The following is a 24,521-nucleotide window of genomic DNA, read 5'->3' on the forward strand; positions in this document are numbered from 1 at the left end:
CATTGCTTCCTAATATCTTGTACACTTTTACATCTAGTTTAATCAATGTCATGCTTTTAAAAAAATACCACAGTAATCATTGCCCTGTACATCTGGTTCTCACCCTGTGACGGTTGGGATAGCCTCTGGACATTAATATGAATGGAGGCACAAATAGATAACACATTTATGGATGGTACCGGTTAGTCCCCTTTTTAATACAATTTAGATGACCAGTAGGGGGCACAGATAAGATGTGAGCAGCTGTCCTGCAGCTGCAGGGTTACATGCATGACTGTACCAAGTTCCACGTGCTAGATTCTTTAAGATGGCGTTGCTCATCTCTGCCCTCATTCAACTTTAATCCCAGATTAAAGGGAGCATGCCACTAGTGCCATGCTGACCCTGTTGACTTATATCAGTGCAACATGAGCATTTCAGGGCTTCATGTCTTTTTGATTTTGTTTGGAACATATCTTACTTTGTAATTTCTCCCATGGAGGAAAAATTACATGCACATTGAGTCTTGAACTTTTTACTCCCCTAAATTGTAGATTGAATCTCACAGCATCTCTCATACACATTTATCTTCCCATACCCAACCAACCCAACCACCAACTTCAAAGTATTTTAACGGAATTGTATGTGACACAAAGTGGAGCATGATTATAAAGTGGAAGGAAAATGTTCCATTATTTTCAAAATTTTGGCTGCATGGTGGTGCAGTTGGTAGCACTGTTGCCTTGCAGCAAAAAGGTCCTGGGTTCAATTCCCAGCCTGGGGTCTTTCTGCATGGAGTTTGCATGTTCTCCCCATGCATGCGTGGGTTCTCACCGGGTACTCCGGCTTCCTCCCACAGTCCAAAGACATGCCTGTTAGGTTAATTGGTCACTCTAAATTGCCCTTAGGTGTATGAATGAGTGTGTGCTTGGTTGTTTGTGTGTTGCCCTGCGATGGACTGGTGACCTGTCCAGGGTGTACCCTGCCTCTTGCCCACAGACTGCTGGAGATGGGCACCAGCTCCCCCGCAACCCACTATGGAATAAGTGGTAGAAAATGACTGACTGATTTTCAAAATTATTTACGTAAGAAATGGTGGCATGAATTTAATTTATACTCTCCTAGACAATACAAGCATGTTTCAATTTCGTTACAGCTGCAAGTCTTTTAGGGTATATCTCTAGAAGCTTTGCACATTGAGTGACTGAAGTTACAAGTATTCCCATAAGTTCTTAAATGGTTTTATTTCTGGTCTTTGACTGGGCCATTCTAAGACATGGACATGCTCTGATCTAAACTATTCCATTGTAGCTCTGGTTGGATATTTAGGATAGTTGTACTACTGAGAGGTGAATCTCCACCATTGTTTCAAGTCTTTTGCACCTTCTAATAGGTCTCCTCTCAGGGGTTTCCTATATTTAGCTCCATCCATCTTCCTGTCAACCCTGACCAAATGTCCCTGCCGAAGAAAAGCACAGCATGCTGCTGCCACCACCATGTTTCATGGTGGGGATAATTTCGCTGTTTAACATATGTGATTAAACAGATCGATGTTATACATGAGTCCCAAAACATAAACCGACTTTGCAACATGGATTGAGATTTCACATGAAAAAAAGAGCAACATTAGTCTGCAGGTAGAAGTGCAAAAACTTTGTATGCAATGTGACAGGCTGCTGTTTTTAATGAGCGCTGCAAGATCTACACAACTCTGATAATCACCAACCTAGCTTGGGAATTTTAAGTGAGACAAATCGGCCATCAGATTTTTAATTTGCATAAGACAAAATGCTCTATGGTTTTATCTTACTCGTCATGTGTCCATAAGTAGGAAGGAAGCTGGTGTCATTTGTGTGTTTGCTTTAAAAGCACACTGGCATTTGCTTAGAATATTTTTTTTTTAATCACATAAGTATGTAAAGAGAGGGCTTCAGTCGAACGTCATACAATTCTCTGATCCTAGATGAAGCGAAAACAGTTGTGGAATCATATGATCAGGCTTGCATACTAAACAACCCAAGGCCATAAGTTCAGTGTTTACTGAAACCACTGCAGGCATATGCTCACATCTGACTCCTCTTAAAGGGATCATTTGTGTCCTCTCGCCCCAACTGACTGCAACTTAGTGTTGGAAAATCCTGCAACGTTTAAAACTAGGCTACAGGGTTTTTATTTTCATCTGGCCTGGACGATGATGAAACTGGTGGTTGTATTATGCGCTGTCCCCGCCCTGCACTGCCTCCAGTTTGTAGGTTACTGAAAGATTTCACCACCCACAGAAAAGAAGATTAGAGAGGAATTAATGGTATTCCTTTGTCATTATAGGAACAAATTGATATTTGGTTTTAAATCAGAGGGGTGGGGACAGCGGGGGGAATCGGAGCAACATGTTGCGTCAGGACACATAAGCAGAGGGATGGCACAGTGACAGGCAAACTCAGCCAGGAGGATGCTCGTGCTCTGGCGCTGAACTGCTGGATATCTCCACTGATGTTCGCCATGTTATGGGACATGACAGTGAAAGATGAAGCAGATGTGACCTGGTGTTTGCCTGGCAGGACAGAATGAGTGCACCTGGGACATGGACGTGCCACTAGGAGACTGGGACAGCTGTGTCTGGGTGAGACACTGACAAACTAGGAGGGACATTTGGGTTCCTCTTGCATTTGAAGCCCCTGTCCAATCATGAGACTGGCCCTCCTGGCCTTGAGACTGATGGTTTTGGCCTGGCTATGGCCTGTCACTCAACTTAACAGCAGCTCTTTCCCCAACAAGAAAAGGCACAAAGAGGTCTACGTTGGGGAGAACAACAATGTGAAGCATGGAGGGTAAGATTATTCTTATTTCTCCCGGTAAAAATTTAGTTTTTCCATTCCTTTCTGCATGCTAGTTATCCTAGACCTGCTTGCATAATGGATCCCTGTGACTCCATTAATATCATGCTGGGGGATCGAGGTCAGAGCAGACAGTAAATCATGTGACTCTGAAACTACATAGTGCTCAGAAATTTCCCTCTGCACAAAGACATTGTTTTGCATGTTATTATAGCCAGCTTTGGATTGTTTCTAGGAAGACACTAATCACCTCGAGAGGCAGATAAAAGAGCGTCCCCACATTATCTTTGACCCAATTACAAGTGCCAGCCAGTACCCTGAATGTAACTGAACTGATTTTATTCGGGCCAAGGCCCTCGGTTTTAATCAGAGCTAAAGTCCAATTAGCTGTCACTCAGTCTCCCGGCCAGATGTTGCTTCTGTTTAAAGTGTGTTTTTGTTAGAGAGAGAATGAGTGGGCTGTCATTTGGTCTGTTTGTGGTTTTTTTTCCAGACGGGTGGATCTTAAGACGAAGAAGCTGGACAGCACAAAGTCCCTGCTAATTAAATCTGAGCAGCTTCTTCGGATTGAAGATCATGACTTTGCAATGCGTCCAGGCTTTGGAGGTAAGAAAGCTCAGCACAATACAGTTCAGTTTCTTTATATAGTGTTCATACAGTTCCACTGTCAACAAAATGCCACCAAAAAGCTGTTTTTGAGCCATACCTTTCAACTGGTACACCCACTGATTTATTTCAAAGATATCTCTCTTATTTTAATAAATATTTGCTTTTCAGATGACATAGTCAACTAAATGTGGGTTACTGTGTTTGTCTCCCTAAACAAGCAGTGCCTTACACAAAAAAACCTTGTTGACCTAAATTGTCTGCTGCATGAGACAATGACTGCAGCTGTGCAGAGAAATAATCTGAACTGTGTTCCTAATTCTGTGGCTTCGTAAACTTTTAAGGACAGCTCCCTTTTTTCATATGAATGTATTTTGCACAGTAAAAATAATAAATAATTATTACTTTAAGATATGTTTTAAATTATTGGAATAGTGCAACGAATGTGCCCATGTTGTTAACACAGTAAATATAAACTCCTGTGCTAATACTGTTCCCTCACTATATGTTTTTACTGAGGGCTTCTATGGACAGTTTCTATATATGTACTCTAACATTGCATGTTCTGTACTTTACTGTATTAACACATTACCGCATTTTGTTTTACTCAGTGTAATAGTTGCATAGCCTATAGAGTACACTCCATGATTAAAAAGATTACTCTTTCATGCCCATGTTCTTCAACAATGTATTACATTTTTTTAGTTTTTTATTAATTTACACAAATTGAAAATGTGTAAATAAATTGTGTAAATGAATAAAAGAAAATTACACAAATAATAAAAAAAAAAGAATTGAGGACATGTTTTCTAGATTACCACTTTAACAGCCAGCAAGTTACTTGAACAACACAAAACATTCCCTATAAGTGTGATCTCATTTTGAATTATCCCTAAAACACTGCTATTAAGAATAATGATGGCTATCAAAACTAGTTAAATGATCTGTGTATCTTTCAAAACGACTGAGAACCTGCAGTAATTTCTAAAAAGCAGCTGAATAATTACAGGCCAACCCATTTTCATTAACCCCAAGCACTAAAAAAGACAAGAATGGTTCACCATCAGGATGCGGCCCGACAAGTTGCCAGAATAAATTGCAGCTACAAAAAAGAGTCAACACTGTAAATGTTGACTTAATTAAATGTTTAAAGTGGTTCTAGGTCAGTTAGACCCTTTGCTAAATTGTGCCCACATTTTGAAGCCATGTTTTTCATCCCTTCCTACTGCCAGTTTATGCGTGTAAATAAACCATTTAGTACCCATATATTTATGCAATGTATATCGGTTTATTTCCCCTTGAAGTTAAGTAATTTTCTTGAATCATGTGGATAAATGGTCATAAAAGACTCAAATTCCACAAAAAATGTAATAAAAGTGTTAATTATCTGAAAACCTTGTAAAACACTTTATTTCCAATTATTTTGGCTCTAAACCCATTTTGACCAGTTGACTCTTATGAAATATAAAGAGTATGACCGTGATTAAACCAGAATGATTCTGGGCGACCTCCTGCTGGTAGATAATGTTTATTGGAATCACATAACCACATTTACCTATCGTGATTAGAACATAGAAAACTACTTTAAGCAGGTACGAAGCATCCATCTGGCAGGTAGAAACTGATAGCTGATTGGTACAAAATGTCCCATAGTAGATAGCTCCATTTCATACCTGAAAAACTATGGCATGAAGCTATTAAAGCTGCAAAGGTACAGCGAAATGACCAGGGTGTATTTGAAATGTATATAAATCTTTGGTATATCATGAAAACATATAAGAATGCTAATCAAAAAATGTTGCAGCCAGAAAACTCAAATTTGTGTCATTGTGTAAATGAAGACTGATAAAAGCATTGGTCCACATCATGAAAGCAGTAGGATTTTTCAGAAATGGAAACTCAAAATACTCTAAAATGTCCACAACATACAAAACACTGCAGCTAGAGTTCTCAGCAGAACCCTCAGATATGAACATATCTCTCCAAGTTTGCTTCACTGCTCTGGCTACCTGTGAAGTTCAGAACTGACTTTAAAATTGTATTGTTTTGTTCATCTTTGAATGGTCTTATCCCTGTGTATCTTTCTGAGCTTCTCACTCCTTGAATTCCTTGCAGAACTCTAAGATCGTCAACCCAACCGTTGTTCCCTCTTCCCAAAGCAAGGCTTGCAGCAGAAGGTTGTAGGCCTTTCATGGTCAGGGCTCCTCTTTTGTGCTCTGTCACTTGATATAAGACAGGCCTCCTCTGTATCCTCTTTTAAAACCCTCCCTAAAACATATTTTTATAAAGTATCCTTTATTCATTGAGCTCGCAGTTATCTGCTTTTCACGCTGCTTTTGTATTTTGTTATGTATTTTTGTACAATTTTTTATCTATGTGAAGCACTTTGTAACATGCCACATAAATTATTATTATTATTATAATTATATGTATGTTTCAAAACTGTCCAAGTGTCCAAAATGAAGCTCCGGGGACCATTTGCAGCTTAATTTACGATAATTTACCGATGAATAATATCTGGCCCGCCAGCACAAGCAGTTAAAGGAGATAGACACTTTTTGTGATTTTTTAAATTTAAATATTCTTAAAATGGAAACTGTTGGGTACGACACAAAGTTTTAGGATTTTACTAGCAATTAATTGTTTTGCTTTGTTTTTAATTGTTTAGAAATTAGGACTACAAACATGAAGCAACCTTTACTCTAAAACAGAATTAGGTGCACCCAATCATTAAATTTGACAAGATACCGCAAGACTTTCTGAAGAAAGAGTGACCCATATATCAATCTTATTCATGGGAATTGACAAAATAAAACGTATAGACCAATAAAATAGAAAACAGTCAGTCAGTCATTTTCTTCCATAATGGGTCGGGTCGCAGACTCACGGGGAAGCTGGTGCCTATCTTCAGGAGTCTATGGACAGGAGGCAGGGTACACCCTGGACAGGTCGCCAGTCCAACACACAAATAGAAAACAGTTCACTCAAAATAAATTTAGGAAATTGCATGCTTTTCTTCTAATAAGGCAAACATTAAACTTTTTTTATATTTCAGATCTATGATTTAGAGATTCTTTTTTATCACAAAATAATTTTTACATTTTTACTTGGAATTAATTTTCTAAATTGTGGTCTGTGGATACTTACAACTTTATGATTTAGGAATCAAGAAGTTTAGATAGTGGGTAAGGTAAGGTAAGGTAAGTTTATTTATATAGTGGGAATGTATGTAATAAATTCAAAATCTGGAAAAACTATCAAAAGCAACAGAATGAAGACTACTGTGACTGATGACACCAATTACATAATTATAACGATAAAGCCCTGGTGTAACCCCTAAAGTTTCTGCCATGTGGTTGAGTTTTTCTCACTTTGGGAAATCTCAATGACTCATTAAACTCTATTCCTCCATTTTTGCCTGTACTTTGTCATTTCGGCGGCAGAACATTGATGCTTATCAAAAATACATTACTGTGTAGACCCCCCTCTGGCTAAATATAATCCATTCCACTTCACTATTAGATTGCAGTTGTACACTGATGGTTGGGAGTATTTAACCTCATTAGGTAATGGCACTTTGGGAAGTACACGTTCAAAATGCCCATGACAGGTTCTGTCATTGTATTATCATTTACAATAACAATCATGCTTCTGATTGTCATAAGAGATTTAATGCACAGCTTGTGCAGTATTTTCTGGCTTTTATGTTGCATTTCCACCCATTTGCAGCATTTCTGACATTGATAGTTAAACCAGTTTATTTCATTCAGCCCTGTTTATTTTCTTGTCTCTGTTCATTTAGCATTTTCTCCCAGTACTGACCAGGGTTTACTAAGGTCATGTGAACCGAATGTCTTACTGATGGGATTGTTATGAGAAGTGATTATTTTTGTTGTTGTTGCTGTATGCAGGATTAGGCAAGGACTCAAACTGAAATAGACAGCGACAGAACTTAAACTGAACCAAAAAAATAAAAGCCTTTTTAATCTATGCAGGTTAACTATGTAACTCATCAAGTATTTCTTTCATCAAGAGGATCTTGTAGCACATTAGGATTAAGCAAGTTTAAAAAAAAATTGGTCACACATTTTACAAAGAGGCATCATCCTTCAGACTCTTCAGATCCTAACGTCTATCAATTATATTCCATCTGTTAAAACATGTTGATAACAAGTCCAGGCTGATTCAGATCCAAACAGACAATCTATTGGTCAATAGGATTGAGATATACCTGACTCATATTTGTATCTTATTTTATTTCATGCGAAACTCTTTACAAGTCTAGCCCTCTGCTTGTTTCCACTCTCTAATGTTAAACAATTTAAAAATGGATTCAAGCAAGTGAAATTTAAAAAACGGATTCAAGCAAGTGAAATTAAAAAAACTATTGGATTTAATAAATAAATCCATATTGTAGATATGTTTATACTTTTTAATTTGTATTGTATTGCACCGACTACGCCAAAACAAATTCCTTGTATGTCCAAAAACGTACTTGGCAATAAAGCTTTTCTGATTCTGATTCTGATTCTAAACAAACATTTTTGTTTTTGATTATTAAAATGTGTAAATAATTAAATTTCATTGTACTAAAAGTAATTCTTAAGAAATTACTACATTTAAAATGTGAGATTTTTTAAATTAAAACTAGACATAATTATTTCTTTTTTTTAGTTGATTTTTTTATTTGATCTAGAACTAACCCTCACTGACTGAAACCATCCATCCATCCATCCATCCATTCATTGTCTATACCCACTTCTTCCATACTGGGTCGTGTGGTGCTGGTACCTATCTCCAGTAGTTTTCGGGCAAGAGGCGGGGTACACCCTGGAAAGGTCGGCAGTCCATCACAGAGCAACACAGACTCAGACTCTGAAGCCTCACTGATAAAACAAATGCATGATGTGTTGCAGCAGGTAACCATGAAAAAAATTAAATAAATAGCAAATCAATTGCATATTCCTTTGGCAAAGGTAATCATTTTATTTAAAATATATTTCATTAAATAAAATATTTAGTGAAGTATCAAAATATATTTTTTTCTTTTAATTAATTCATTAATAATACATTTAGGCAATCAGATAATCCAGGATTTTTTAATTGTGGCCCTGATGAACCTCCATACGTAATTTATTTATTTTTTATTTATTTTCTTATCTAGTTGTGGAAACTTTCTGGGAAAAATTGTGGATACCAGACTTTCTTTCCAATTCCATGTAGATTACACTTCAAGTACATTCAAGAACACTCTCTCTTTTAAGAAAATTAAGAAGCTTTAATATAAATGAACACATATTAACCAATGGGTTCTAGGTTATTTCCTGAAATAATTATCTCCTTTAATATACCATATTGGCACTGCTGTAAGAAATTATTCATTCCTTCAGCTAAAACGTTTTAAACAAGGAAATACTGCAATAATATTTTACCAAACGTTTTGAGAACACTGCCTCACTACTTTTTTTTTTACATCAATGATTCTATGTGTAGCTTTATGTATCTAACTCATTTGTTCTATTTGTGCATTTTGTGACTTATTTCTTATTGGATTGTAAAGAAAAAGTAAAATTTTATGTACATTTAATGGACAATAAAGTACCTTATCTTATCTTATCTTATCTTATCTTATCTTATCTTATCTTATCTTATCTTATCAGGTTAGGTTGTAGCACTTTTGGCACCCCCTTTCTTTTTAAGAGAAAGACAGGGGGACATACTATAAGGTTAAAATAAGCTCTAAAAACACACATGCAGTTTTGTTATTCTGTATCCAACTTTTTCAGGCACAGAAGGAGCCACTTGCCTCCTTCTGCCACATGTTTTTTTTTTTTTTTTGCATTCGTGTCTTCAGGACTTATAGTCTAGTGCATGGTATGTGGTTATATGACTGGAGCAGGAGGGTCCGCTTAAAGTGTTTTTTTTTTTCTTATTTCTATGTTTTTGCAGGTTCTGCTCTTCCAGTTGGAATAGATGTCCAGGTGGAGAGCATCGACAGCATATCTGAAGTAAACATGGTATGTGCACCTCTGTGATCTACAGGTCCTTCTCAAAATATTAGCATATTGTGATAAAGTTCATTATTTTCCATAATGTAATGATGAAAATTTAACATTCATATATTTTAGATTCATTGCACACTAACTGAAATATTTCAGATCTTTTATTGTCTTAATACAGATTATTTTGGCATACAGCTCATGAAAACCCAAAATTCCTATCTCACAAAATTAGCATATCATTAAAAGGGTCTCTAAACGAGCTATGAACCTAATCATCTGAATCAACGAGTTAACTCTAAACACCTGCAAAAGATTCCTGAGGCCTTTAAAACTCCCAGCCTGGTTCATCACTCAAAACCCCAATCATGGGTAAGACTGCCGACCTGACTGCTGTCCAGAAGGCCACTATTGACACCCTCAAGCAAGAGGGTAAGACACAGAAAGAAATTTCTGAACGAATAGGCTGTTCCCAGAGTGCTGTATCAAGGCACCTCAGTGGGAAGTCTGTGGGAAGGAAAAAGTGTGGCAGAAAACGCTGCACAACGAGAAGAGGTGACCGGACCCTGAGGAAGATTGTGGAGAAGGGCCGATTCCAGACCTTGGGGGACCTGCGGAAGCAGTGGACTGAGTCTGGAGTAGAAACATCCAGAGCCACCGTGCACAGGGGTGTGCAGGAAATGGGCTACAGGTGCCGCATTCCCCAGGTCAAGCCACTTTTGAACCAGAAACAGCAGCAGAAGCGCCTGACCTGGGCTACAGAGAAGCAGCACTGGACTGTTGCTCAGTGGTCCAAAGTACTTTTTTCAGATGAAAGCAAATTCTGCATGTCATTCGGAAATCAAGGTGCCAGAGTCTGGAGGAAGACTGGGGAGAAGGAAATGCCAAAATGCCAGAAGTCCAGTGTCAAGTACCCACAGTCCGTGATGGTCTGGGGTGCCGTGTCAGCTGCTGGTGTTGGTCCACTGTGTTTTATCAAGGGCAGGATCAATGCAGCTAGCTATCAGGAGATTTTGGAGCACTTCATGCTTCCATCTGCTGAAAAGTTTTATGGAGATGAAGATTTCATTTTTCAGCACGACCTGGCACCTGCTCACAGTGCCAAAACCACTGGTAAATGGTTTACTGACCATGGTATCACTGTGATCAATTGGCCTGCCAACTCTCCTGACCTGAACCCCATAGAGAATCTGTGGGATATTGTGAAGAGAACGTTGAGAGACTCAAGACCCAACACTCTGGATGAGCTAAAGGCCGCTATCGAAGCATCCTGGGCCTCCATAAGACCTCAGCAGTGCCACAGGCTGATTGCCTCCATGCCACGCCGCATTGAAGCAGTCATTTCTGCAAAAGGATTCCCGACCAAGTATTGAATGCATAACTGTACATGATTATTTGAAGGTTGACATTTTTTGTATTAAAAACACTTTTATTTTATTGGTCGGATGAAATATGCTAATTTTGTGAGATAGGAATTTTGGGTTTTCATGAGCTGTATGCCAAAATCATCCGTATTAAGACAATAAAAGACCTGAAATATTTCAGTTAGTGTGCAATGAATCTAAAATATATGAATGTTAAATTTTCATCATGACATTATGAAAAATAATGAACTTTATCACAATATGCTAATATTTTGAGAAGGACCTGTATATTACCTGTTCATCCTAAGTGCCATTAATTTATTTTTCTCTTTTATTTTTCTTCACTCTTCTTCAGGACTTCACCATGACCCTCTACTTGAGGCATTACTGGCAGGACGATCGGCTGGCATTTCCCTCCAGCAGCAACAAAAGTCGAACCTTTGACGCCCGCCTCGTCAAGAAAATTTGGGTTCCAGATGTGTTTTTTGTCCATTCGAAGCGTTCGTTTATCCATGATACAACTATGGAAAACATCATGCTGAGGGTTTTCCCTGATGGAAATATTCTCTACAGTGTCAGGTAAAATGACTTTTAGTCATTGAGCTCATCTCTCATCCCTCAGATAGCAACCCTTACCTCACTATATGACATGTTCGTCCTGCTGTGGCTTGTCATTGTTTATTCGCCCAGATCGGGCAAAAACCTGCACCATGTTCCTTTCACATACACACACACTCAAACAGATAGAGAATAGTGGTGCAAATATTTTCTTTAAAAAAAAAAACAGGTAACTACTACACAAAATGTTTACAAGCCACTATTTCTTTCAAACCACTTTTGTGCAACATTTGTCTTGGCTTTTAAACAAACAAAGCTTTTATTGCAAAAAATCATTATTATTTTAACTGTACTGTAAAAGAAATGTAAAAATATGCCATACATGTATAATAACCCTTCAAACCACCGTGTCATCTCAGTGTACCTAACTGTAGCTCATCAGTTTAAGTCCCTTGGTTAAGTATTTTTGATAAATCGTGGAGATAAATTGTCACGGAAATGCTGAAGTCTCACCTGTATTTTCATTGTGATGTACATTAATTTTTATTTCTGTTGACTGTAATTTTGATCCACATGTGGGCCATGTGACATCACTAAATATGACAGATTGTGGCAATTCAAAAATACCTCAGAATGACCTCCATCTCACATAATATTCACTGGTGTCACATAACTTACAGTAGACATGACTAGTTATTAGAAAATAAGTAGTCAAAAATACATACAAAAAATCTGGAAAAGCCAGGTACAAAAGAATCAACATTGCAAAAGCAGAGAATTGAGTTGGAAGAAAATTACTTACACCAGCTGTCAACATTAGAAAAAAACCATTGCTCTCTTTAAAAACTACCCACACACACAATTTGCCATTGTTATTCCTCTTTTCATGTAGTTTAGTCATCTTGAGAAAGCTTGGTGGTTTTTGCCAACAGCTTTACACCAGGGATGTAATGTAATATTTGGATGTAACATATAAAGTTGTTGACAAATGCACAATAGGTTTGGAATTTGATTTAGATCAAGACTTTGACCAGACCAATCCAAATCATTCAGTTTTCTCCACCCATTCAAAGGTGGGCTTGCTGTTATGCCTTAGGTCATTGTCCTGCTGCACAACCCAAATGCACTTGAGCTTAATTTCATAAATTGATTGCTGGACCTTCTCCATCATGATTTTTAGGTAAAGAGCAAAAATACATAGCTCTTTCATTTACAGCAAGTCTTCCAGGTCCTGAAGAACTGTAGCAAACTGAGACCATCAACCTACCTCCACCATGTTTGACTGTATGCATGATGTTTTTTTCTGAAATACAGTGTTTTACACGAGATATAACAGAAGCTACACCTTCTGAAATATTTCGTTTTTTTCTCATCAGTTCACAGATTATTTTCCACTAAAGTCATCAAGATGTTTTTTAGCAAATGTGAGATTGACCCTTGTGTTCTGTTTGATCAGCAGTAGAATGGCATCTCCCATGGACACCATTTTGCCCGGTTTCTTTTTATAGTTGGAATGTGATCTTATGAGGCAAATAAGGCCTGCACCACTTTGGATGTTGTTCTGGGTTCTTTTGTGAACTTCTGGAGGGGTTATTGATGTAATCATGGACTAATTTTGTTTGTTTGATAGATCAGCCACTTCTAGGAAGGCTCATCTCTTTTCCATGGTTTATTTATAATGTATAATGGCTATCAATGCAATTCACTGGAGTCCCAAAGCCTTAGAAAAGACTTTTCAATCCTTCCCCAACAGATAGATCTGAATGACATTATTTTTCACCTGCTCTTGAATTGCATCAGATTGTGGTATGTTGTTTTCCTTTTTTAAGATCTTTTAGCCTACTTCATGTTGTCAAACAGGTTCTATTTAAGTGATTTCTGGAATTATAGGTCAAGTAGTATTCAGACCATGGTGTAGCTAGTGAAACTGAACAAAGAATGTGGTTGATGAAATTCAATTTAAGAAACAAGGGGAATTATATTTCCACATAGGACCGGGGTGGTTTAGGGGTATGTGTAATAATGTAGGTTATTTATATTTGTTAGAGTTTGTGCTATATTTCTGCAGGAAAAAGCTGAGATTGGTAGGCTGCTCACAAATATGCAAATTCTAAGAATATGTACTTTTTATCATCCCTGCTAAAGAAGGGCAATATAGACTTATAGAAGCATTACTGTACGGCTCAACAATTGAAAATAATTTATTCGTATTTCAAAATCTAAACAGCATTTATTGATGATCTCATTCTAACAACGGATAAATGGTTCAAACTGTAAGTGTAGCAATCCCTCCTACACTGTCAGGAGTTTGCAAAAATCATCAAATAGTTTATCATCATCACAGGATGACTGCTTCTCATTATTATACAATTTATCACATATCTCTGATAATATGGGCTAATTGTCCATCTCTAATACCCAATTATCTGTCATATACTACAATAACACTAACAAATGTAGTAAAATAGTCAGTTTTGTTTCTCATGATCGCTATGAAATGTCTAGTCATTGTTAGTCCAGCCCAGTAAGTCTCTAAAGGTGCTAATAGTTGACCCAGACTGGTTGTGATCCCATTTTCCCCTTTCATATAATGTAAGTAATTAATGCATTTTTAAAAGAAGCTGGAAACTGTTAGCAGAGTGTGAGAGTAACATGAGATGGAAGACAATTTGCTCGTACAGAATTTATAATATCGATTTCATCTGCAGATGTCAACAATATGGCATCCTCACGCTGCAGCCACATATGGTGTCATGGAAAGGGCCACAAGATAAAACCACACATAATGGTTTCATTTTTGCTTTTGGGCGAACAAAGTTGCTCAGACTGAGTGATTTCAGTTATGTGGGTGTTTATGTGACTTTAAGTTGTGTTTTAGGATCACTGTGACCGCTCTGTGCTCGATGGACTTCAGTAGTTTCCCTCTGGACACACAGAACTGCTCTCTGGAGCTGGAGAGTTGTGAGTATCAAACCAAAGTCCTGCAAATGAGCTTCTTGGAAATCTAATGTTGTTTACAGACAAACACAACTAATTCCTATATTAACCATACTGGACTTATTTTCTTGACAAAAGTCTTTTAGAGCCTTTGATATTGCATGTCGTTTTGTATTTAAAGTGGTGGGCCGGAGAATATTCTGCTATTTTGGTGCATATGGCTGCAAAACACTATCAATAACTAACCTTTAACTATCACTATTACCCTCTGGAGTAAAAAAAGGTCTGTGATCTAAGTCAGCTTGTTTGGTTCCTGTCATGCTGTCACTTGCACCACACCCTTTGAACTTTTCACATTTGATAGACCAACAAAAAGTAATACATAATTGTGAAGTGGAATAAAAAGCATACATGATATTACATTTTTACAAAATTCTGAAAAGTGTCAAGTAAATCACTCCTAAATCCAGCTGTTCTGTGGTTATGAGGTTTGTTAGTGAACATTAGTCACAGCATCATGAAACCCAAGCAAGACAGCTGAGAAGTTTAAAGCTGTGTTAGATTATAAAACAAATCTACAAAGCTGTTCAAATCCTCTTCTGAATATGGAGGGAGTATGACAACTGCAAATCCTATCAAAGTATGGCTGTCTTTCTGGAGGAGCTGCAGAGATCCACAGATCAGGTGGAATCCGTTGACAGGACAACTATTAATCGTGCACGCCACAAATCTGGGCTTTAGAGAACAATGTCAAGAAAAAAGTCAGTACCAAAAGAAAGCCAATAGAAGGTCAGTTAGCAGTTGACCACAAGCCATGAAGGGGACACAACAAACATAGGGAAGAAGATGCTCTAGAGAGATGAAACCTAAATTAAACTTTTTAACCAACATGCAAAATGCTATTTTTGGCAGAAAACTAAGACTGCTCATCACCATCCTGCCCTGAACACACCATCTCTATGTTGGCAAGTGGTGGTGGCAGCTTGATGCAGTGGACAGAGGGTGCTTTCCAGGACCTGAAACGTTGGTTGGAATTAATGGAATAGATGAATAAAGCTATTCATATGTATGTATTAGAGTGGCCCAGTCAAAGTCCAGTTATAAATTCAATTGAGGGTCTGTGCCAAGACATGAAAACGGATGTCCTCACTCTCACACTTTCTGACCAATCCAACTGAGATTTAGCTCAAGACAAACATTTAGTCTAAGTAGGTATTATTTTCCTTCCACTTTAATAAGATGCACTACTTTGTATTGGTCTATCAAGTAAAATTCCCATGAAGTACTTTGAGGTTATGGTTGCAACCTGATAAAATGTGAAAACGTTTAAGGGATAGGAATAATTTTGCAAGTCACTGTAGATGATTGTCTCTTAAATGTAGGGTTTAATAAGCTTTTTTGACGGTCTTGGCCTGTAAGATTGCGTATTCAAATTTCCTGGGGGTTCTTTTCTGTTTTCAGTGCTGTTTCTCTCTCTGTTACACTTTCACATCATGGAGCTTGATCTTAGAGGAAAGGCAGATATCCAATTTATAACAAACTATCTCCTTTCCTTTGAGAGAAAAACCCTGATTCTTCTGAGAGAGGCAAAACATGAAGCTCTCCTCCAACTTTTGCTTCTCTCCTCTTTTTAAGATGCTTACAATGAGAACGACCTAATGCTCTACTGGAAGAACGGGAACGATTCATTAAGGACTGATGAGATTGTGCTCTCTCAGTTTTTTATTGAAGACTTCCAGCCTTCCTTTGGGCTTGCCTTCTACAGCAGCACTGGTATGTGAGGCTGGAGCTCTCTGAGCTGTGTCCACTTCAGAGACAACCAGAGAGCTCCTGACCGACTCTCTTTTCTAATAAAAAAATGGAAACATTTTCTAATTGTTTTATTTTTGTGTGATGTATCTTTATATAAGTTCACACTTTCTAGCAATATCACATGTTGGATTTGTATATACAAATAACAATTTTAGAGTTTTCTCTTCCTCGTAAAATCATCTTCTACTGGGACTTTTTGTTACAAGCTATCAGTAGTGGTCTAGGTCAAAACATCCTTAACTTTGTCTTTGAGGGAATTGTTTGGGTTTCAGCTTTCTTGAGTGTTACACAAAACAAATTCACATAAAGTTAAAACAGCTGCTGTTTAGCAGAATATAGAATAATGAATGAACACAACAAGCCTCACCGTGGCGCTGGGGTAAAAGAAAAATTATTGATTTTCATATCTCTGTGGGAAAACTGATGCTAAACAGCACTCAAATGATTACTTTGGAATTGATATTTCTCTGCACTGAAAAAGGGTATTGAATTGCCGTGGTATTAAGAAAATGAGAGAGTTATTTAATGGACTGTTGTAGAAAAATATTAATGTAAATTTCTAAACAATGTTGATTCTGTTCAGTTCAGTTTATTTATATAATGCCAAATCCCAAAAAATCTGATCTCAAATTATGCGTGGAAAGTTTTCTTTGGAAGCTCAGCTGATTACATCAAATCACTAACGTTGCAGTAATCCCTTTTTCTGAACGAGCATGTACCAGCAGAGGACAGTCAATTGAGTCGAGTTGTTAACTTTGCAGCAGTCCTATATATCAAGCATGCATGTGGTGACGGTGGACAGGAACAACTCCCTTTTAACATTAAGTGGAAGCTTCAGCCGGACCAGGCTATGTGTGAGTGGCCATCTGCCTTGACCAACTGGGGTTTTGAGAAAACAGAGCATAAACACTAAAAACTGGAGGTACTTATTTAGGACTACTTTCTATGTTAGAGAAAATGTAAAAAAAAAAAGAAATAATAAGAAACATCAGTAATGAAAGCAGTAGCTCTTCTAGAGACCTTATCAGAGAGAGATATACAGTTAAACAGAAAAACTGAGCCAGTAGTACAATCTATGGGCTGAATAGTGATGGTGGATACAGTAGCTCTTTCGATGGCTCTGGTTACACAAAGACAGAAAAAATATATCATCTGTAGAGAATGACCATTAACCTTTTAGTAGCAATATCTCAGCTGTTTCACCCCAGCCCAAGCAAGGTGTCACAGCCGAATACTGAAATACTGGGTCCGGTGCAACTTCTGTTTAGAGAAGTTCATGGCATCAGTAACTGCAGATTGTGCATGACTGGAGAATAGTGGAAGAAAGTAGCATACTGGTCCTTCTCAAAATATTAGCATATTGTGATAAAGTTCATTATTTTCCATAATGTCATGATGAAAATTTAACATTCATATATTTTAGATTCATTGCACACTAACTGAAATATTTCAGGTCTTTTATTGTCTTAATACGGATGATTTTGGCATACAGCTCATGAAAACCCAAAATTCCTATCTCACAAAAGTAGCATATCATTAAAAGGGTCTCTAAACGAGCTATGAACCTAATCATCTGAATCAACGAGTTAACTCTAAACACCTGCAAAAGATTCCTGAGGCCTTTAAAACTCCCAGCCTGGTTCATCACTCAAAACCCCAATCATGGGTAAGACTGCCGACCTGACTGCTGTCCAGAAGGCCACTATTGACACCCTCAGGCAAGAGGGTAAGACACAGAAAGAAATTTCTGAACGAATAGGCTGTTCCCAGAGTGCTGTATCAAGGCACCTCAGTGGGAAGTCTGTGGGAAGGAAAAAGTGTGGCAGAAAACGCTGCACAACGAGAAGAGGTGACCGGAACCTGAGGAAGATTGTGGAGAAGGGCCGATTCCAGACCTTGGGGGACCTGCGGAAGCAGTGGACTGAGTCTGGAGTAGAAACATCCAGAGCCACCGTGCACAGGCGTGTGCAGGAAATGGGCTACAGGTGCCGCATTCCCCAGGTCAAGCCACTTTTGAACCAGAAACAGCGGCAGAAGCGCCTGACCTGGGCTACAGAGAAGCAGCACTGGACTGTTGCTCAGTGGTCCAAAGTACTTTTTTTGGATGAAAGCAAATTCTGCATGTCATTCAGAAATCAAGGTGCCAGAGTCTGGAGGAAGACTGGGGAGAAGGAAATGCCAAAATGCCAGAAGTCCAGTGTCAAGTACCCACAGTCAGTGATGGTCTGGGGTGCCGTGTCAGCTGCTGGTGTTGGTCCACTGTGTTTTATCAAGGGCAGGGTCAATGCAGCTAGCTATCAGGAGATTTTGGAGCACTTCATGCTTCCATCTGCTGAAAAGCTTTATGGAGATGAAGATTTCATTTTTCAGCACGACCTGGCACCTGCTCACAGTGCCAAAACCACTGGTAAATGGTTTACTGACCATGGTATCACTGTGCTCAATTGGCCTGCCAACTCTCCTGACCTGAACCCCATAGAGAATCTGTGGGATATTGTGAAGAGAACGTTGAGAGACTCAAGACCCAACACTCTGGATGAGCTAAAGGCCGCTATCGAAGCATCCTGGGCCTCCATAAGACCTCAGCAGTGCCACAGGCTGATTGCCTCCATGCCACGCCGCATTGAAGCAGTCATTTCTGCAAAAGGATTCCCGACCAAGTATTGAGTGCATAACTGTACATGATTATTTGAAGGTTGACGTTTTTTGTATTAAAAACACTTTTCTTTTATTGGTTGGATGAAATATGCTAATTTTGTGAGATAGGAATTTTGGGTTTTCATGAGCTGTATGCCAAAATCATTCATATTAAGACAATAAAAGACCTGAAATATTTCAGTTAGGGTGCAATGAATCTAAAATATATGAATGTTAAATTTTCATCATGACATCATGGAAAATAATGAACTTTATCACAATATGCTAATATTTTGAGAAGGACCTGTAACTACAGAGCACAATGGATAACCCAAGCCTCTCTAACTATAAGCTTCATCAAAAAGGAAAGTATCAAGCCTTGTCCTAAAAGTAGACTGCCTCACAGACCATTTACATTTTGCTTAAAGATTAATTATGTATTTTGGTTTATAACCAGAATGATGGTGATGCAGTTGTTCTCCTGAGCTCCTCGCTGGTTACTTTTCACTGCTTTTTTGCTCTATTTCAGGTTGGTACAATCGACTCTACATAAACTTCATCCTAAGGAGGCACATCTTCTTCTTCATGCTTCAGACATACTTTCCAACCATGCTAATGGTGATGCTGTCATGGGTCTCTTTCTGGATTGACAGGAGAGCCGTACCTGCCCGTGTCTCACTGGGTAATGAGAAAATTAACAACAAATGCAGCCCACACTAAGGGAAAAGCACCAAAGCACCAAAGTGAATATATAAAAATAAAAATCACTTTTTCTGAGCATGAAAGTAAAGCAGAGGGTGTAGACATTTAAAAGATAACTTAAGACGAAATGTTAACCTGTGTGTTTACTGGCCCCATCTGACTGTTCTTAGCATTTTTTTGCATCTTTTATCTCAGCTTTAATAATTATGCTTAAAAGATGATAACCAACTATTGTGGGTCGAGATACAAACAAGGGAAAAGCTTTGAGAATGAAACTGTCAGTGAAGAAATGTACTGTCAGTGTATTGTGAGCTGTTAAGCTGTGTTCTGTAATTTAATATGATTCAATCATAATTTGTTGTAATTTATCAGGCTGTCTCCCAATGCCCCATAAAATAAGATCCAAATAATGGAGAAGGGAGTAATAATGCTGCATGCCATCATTGTGTGAAATGTGTTCATTTAAATTTTCTTTGTAAGAAAAATTAATGAAGCCTTTTTTTAATTGTAAACTACACCAGTCTGATTGGCTGTTAAGACAAGCAGCCAATTAAGCCTATCACATTGCAGCAGCTCACTGCATTTAGGAATCTAGATGTTGTAAAGACAACTTGACCAATGCCATGGCTTACCTATCCGCCGTCCTATGTCTACTTCTACCGGGATAATGCACCATGTCACAAAGCTCAAATCAGCAACAACTAGTTTACAGAACATGACAACGAGTTCCCTGTACTCCAGTGGCCCCCACAGTCACTATATCCGTATCCAATAGAGCACCTTTGGTATGTTGTGGATCGAGATGCTTACATCGTGGATTTTGCAGCTGTCTGGAGCATCTGTGTGATGCTATCATATTAATACGGACTACAATTTCTAAGGAAAGTTTCTGACATCTTGTTGAATGTAAGCCATGAGTACTTTAGGCAGTTCTCAAGGCAAAGAAAGTTCAACCAGGTACTAGCCTGTACTTTAACAAAAAGTTCCCTAAGTCTGCATCCCAGCCTTAGTCCAAGTTAAAGAGGACATATCAAGCATTTCAATCCTTCCTTTTCACACTTAAATCATTCATTTGTGGTCTATATAAATTGGAACTGCAATGTTTTGTTTTAAATTCCTTCTTATTGTAGCTCCACAGGCCCCTCTTTTATCCCTGTTCTCAGGTGCCTGTGAGAGCAACACATTGTGCTGCAGTCTCTTTAAATTCTTTAAAGTTTAGGCCCTTCACACCCCGCCCCGTTCAGGTCAAAGAACACTCTACTCCACCCCGTTTTGCCATTTTTGTAGTTTGATAGCTGAGATACAACTATCTAGCAGTGTAGAAACTGCAGAACCACAATGTTATATCCAGCCAGTATTTAAGTTTTGTGTTTTTGTCCATTTCACATAGTCTGGTTCTTAGTTTACCCACAGTTCTGTGTTCAACGTGTTAATTGGTCTCACTCCCTCTGTCTCCCTGCAGCCTGGCCCACACCTGTTCCTTGTTTCCCTTGATTAATCAGTCTCTCTGTTCATTGGTTCTCCCTGTACTCTTGTTTGTATTTAAGCTCTTTAGTTTCCATTGTTCCTGGCTGGTTCCTTGTTCTGTGTTTCCATCTCGTTCAGTCGTGTCTGGTTCAATCCCTCTTCCCTACCCTGAGGCCTGGAATTCTGTACTCTGGTCTGGTTGGAGCATGTCATACTCCTGGTTGCCAACCTTGTCGTGTGAGTAAGAATAACTAGAACTCTACTTACCTTCATTCCGCTAGCTCCTGGAACCTTCTCTGCACTTTGGTCCTACCACTAGATTGTGGTTCATGACACACATTGAAATGAATGCACCGCAATGGTGTGATTACTGAATTTTGACCCTTCCCATCCATATCAAGTAACTACAATATCGAGTGTAGTTTTCTATATAACTCATGCATTTAAAACAAACATTTAACATGAAAAACAAAATTTAACCAGGCACTTTGAACAGGTTCTGATGCTGGGGGATGGTATAATGAATTGTGTGGGCTAGTACACCCAACAACCAAACATTTAGACTTATCCAATTGCAGCTTCGACATACTTGAGCTTGGACTACAAAATCGCAGCGAGAAATAAAAATGGCGATACGCAAAATTGGTTAGCCGGACATCCATGACATTGTTTAGCAGACAAAAGAGAAAACTGAACGAATTGAAAAGTATGACCCAAACAGAATATAAAGATATGTACGCAGCACCTGGAGAGACTAAATTCAACATTTTTGCACTCCTACAGACTCAAAGTACACAACAAAATGTATTTAAGACCTGAAAAAGTGGATTTCTTTCATGATATGTCCCTTTTAAGTAATTATTTGGTAACTAATTGTTTATTAATAACATTTTTACTTTAAGGCATAGACATTTTCATAATGCAACCTATTGTACATATGTTCTATAATCCATGCATATTTTCAGGCTTTTTTAAATATGTGTGATTATTCTGTCTATTTACGTATTTGTGTGCGTGTGTGTGTGTGCGTGTGTGTGTGTGTGTGTGCAGGCATCACCACTGTTCTGACCATGTCCACCATTATCACTGGTGTCTCTGCCTCTATGCCACAAGTGTCTTACGTCAAAGCCGTAGACATCTACTTGTGGGCAAGCTTCCTGTTCGTCTTTTTGTCAGTCATCGAGTATGCTGCTGTCAACTATTTCACCACGGTGGAGGAGATGAAGAAGCTAAAGAATGCAAAGGTCTTACCCATTCAGTTTTTCACGCGATTACTTTTGTGAATATGTGATATGATCTTCACATTATCTGCTCTGTTCTCCTTCTGTCACTGCAGATCCCCAGCACTTTTGATGCCACCCAAGCCATGGCTTTTGACGGCTGTTTCCATGATAACGACATTGATCTGGCTTCCTTCCCAGAGGTCTCCATCACCCCAAACACAGATAGAAACACCCAATCTCGAAACTCCACCACTTCTGTACCCACAGAGGGAACGAGGCTCCGTCGCAGGAACACACTGAAATACAACCTGAGCTTCATCAGGAGCAACAGCTACATGATTGACTCATACTCCAGAGTCATCTTCCCCCTGGCTTATCTGCTATTCAACATAATTTACTGGAGTTTGTATGCATAGGACATTTGTTAAAAAAACTTTACCATATATACTGGTTTATCCTTCAACGTGTTCTTTTGTTTGCACAATGTTTGATTCTGAGCATTATTGTCTTTAATGATGTCTTAGAGCCAAGAAGCCGAAATCAGCTGTGACAGCAAATACAGTGCCGACATCATATATTGATATCCTTTGTAAAGGTGTGTAAAAAACAAAAAACTTAAAATAAAACTTTTACTGCAGTAAAATCATCAAAATCTAACTTTTAATTTGAATAGATTTACTTAGGGGAAGAAAATCTGCTGCTGTTAACCCCAAGTGACATTTTTCCTGTTGTTTCTGTCCTGTTCATGTTTGTTGGCAAGATAAACATGGAACCTCGTCCAGGCAGTGTCACGTCATATTTATAGCCCGAGCAAACAGAAATCGATGATTACTAACTAGACGGTTCTTGAAAGTACACGCACATTTTTAAAGGGATATTTAGAGGTACAAATATTAGTACCAAAGCTGATTTTGCTAAAACAATTTCATAAAATGGGATTTTTGCCCCCCTATTCTATAAATGTACTAAACTTTTCAGTGTGAGATCATACTATTGCTATAAAAGCCTAATTTATTTTAAGGCTCTTTACACATCTTTACCAGGGGTGCCAGTGAATTTGCCTGCGTTGGTAGCCATAATTTTGCAAATGTTTGTGTCTTTAGAAAGAATGATTTGGAAAATTTCATGTGTCCTGTCTCGCCATTCCAGGCGTACCATATAAAGAAGGAGGTCGTCTGCATTCGCTGTGGCAGTTTTGCTCCACAAATGGGGTATCTTTTGTCTACATGCAGGATTAACTTTATTAAATCAAGACAACACCTGCCATCAGAGTAGACAGACCACATCAGGAAAATGGGAACCTGTACAAAACAATATATTCCTTAACCTATGGTCTTACATATCTGTATCAAGCTTCTTTCTGGCTAAACATTATCCTGATTTGCTCTTTTTTTTATTTACACTGTAAAAGTTAAGTGTTGTTAGAAAATAAGTCCATCACAGGGCAACACAGAGATATACAGCACAAACAACCATGCACTCACACACTCACACCAGAGGGCAATTTTAAAGAGACCAATTAACTTAAAAGTCATGTTTTGGACTGTGGGAGGAAGCTGGAATACCCAGAGAGAACGTCTGTATAATAATAAAAAAAGAAAAATACTGTAATTTTCTACAGGCAGCAAATGACAATGGAAATCACATCTACTCCACCACCAATATTCCTTTACCCACAAAGGAACTTTTCCAAACCTTATATCCTGGATTTAAGTCACAATATTCATACCTATAAAGGTGGGTTGTAAAAAAAACTGTGAAAAGATCCAAAATACCCACAAGAACAGACAGACAGATGGGGCTTTCTAGATGGATACAAAACAGGAACTTAAAGGTATTACTGCATGTTAACAGGTTGTCCTACAAATAAAAGCAAGGATTAAAATTGAAAATAAAAACAGTGTCGTGAGAAGTTGGCATTACAAAACAGGGCTGAAAAGCTTGATTGAATGCTGTAGCACAATCTGGCAGAGACTGAATCCTGACAGCAGGTGAATGACAGTTTGAGTGGGGGAGCTCCTGCAGGACCTTTGGGACCTCTGGTGGAGAGAACAGTTGATGCAGGAAAAACAAAATGGTTTAGCTAGACTGTCGTTTTGACAGTCAGAGCATCACTTAACTTTTATCCATCCACAATCTTCCACTTATCAGAGATTGGGTCGGAGGGGTAACAGATCCACCAGGAAAACTCAGACATCCCGCAGCTCAGCAAGATCCCCTCGGGTTAGACCTTCGCACCTTATCAATGAGATCAGCCAACCTACAGAGGAACATCATTTTAGCCACTTGTATCAGGAACTTATTCTTCATGTCCTGATCAACATCTCATCTCATGATCATGACGTTGACAGTTTATGGTGAATGTAAATAAGAGGAGAGCTATAACTTTGTGATCTGGACTGC

The 24,521-nt window shown here is 38.4% G+C and overlaps 1 protein-coding gene across 3 annotated transcripts; it reads left to right on the forward strand.

Moving 5' to 3' along the window:
- Window positions 1–2,391: 2,391 nt before the first annotated feature.
- Window positions 2,392–22,764, forward strand: gabrr3a (gamma-aminobutyric acid type A receptor subunit rho3a). Of its 3 annotated transcripts, XM_047378352.1 has the most exons (9): window positions 2,392–2,807; window positions 3,307–3,419; window positions 9,369–9,436; window positions 11,138–11,361; window positions 14,219–14,301; window positions 15,913–16,050; window positions 19,256–19,408; window positions 21,946–22,139; window positions 22,232–22,764. In XM_047378352.1, exons 1-9 carry the CDS (start codon window positions 2,665–2,667, stop codon window positions 22,532–22,534), a joined length of 1,419 nt encoding a protein of 472 aa, XP_047234308.1. In that variant the 5' UTR covers window positions 2,392–2,664; the 3' UTR covers window positions 22,535–22,764. The 3 variants fall into 3 exon arrangements, with proteins under 3 accessions (XP_047234308.1, XP_047234309.1, XP_047234310.1); XM_047378353.1 differs by lacking the exon at window positions 15,913–16,050 and having other exon boundaries at window positions 2,393–2,807; XM_047378354.1 differs by lacking the exon at window positions 3,307–3,419 and having other exon boundaries at window positions 2,786–2,807.
- Window positions 22,765–24,521: the final 1,757 nt, after the last annotated feature.

The sequence above is a fragment of the Girardinichthys multiradiatus genome, chromosome 11 (genome assembly GCF_021462225.1).
Source record: "Girardinichthys multiradiatus isolate DD_20200921_A chromosome 11, DD_fGirMul_XY1, whole genome shotgun sequence".
In the NCBI taxonomy this organism is placed as follows: Eukaryota; Metazoa; Chordata; class Actinopteri; order Cyprinodontiformes; family Goodeidae; genus Girardinichthys; species Girardinichthys multiradiatus.

Excerpts from the sequence above, each read along its gene's own strand:
- gabrr3a (XM_047378352.1), top strand. The coding sequence starts at position 2,665 with ATGAGACTGGCCCTCCTGGCCTTGAGACTGATGGTTTTGGCCTGGCTA. Across the intron at positions 2,808-3,306 it reads AACAATGTGAAGCATGGAGG|ACGGGTGGATCTTAAGACGA; the intron begins GTAAGATTATTC and ends TTTTTTTTCCAG. Across the intron at positions 9,437-11,137 it reads GCATATCTGAAGTAAACATG|GACTTCACCATGACCCTCTA; the intron begins GTATGTGCACCT and ends ACTCTTCTTCAG.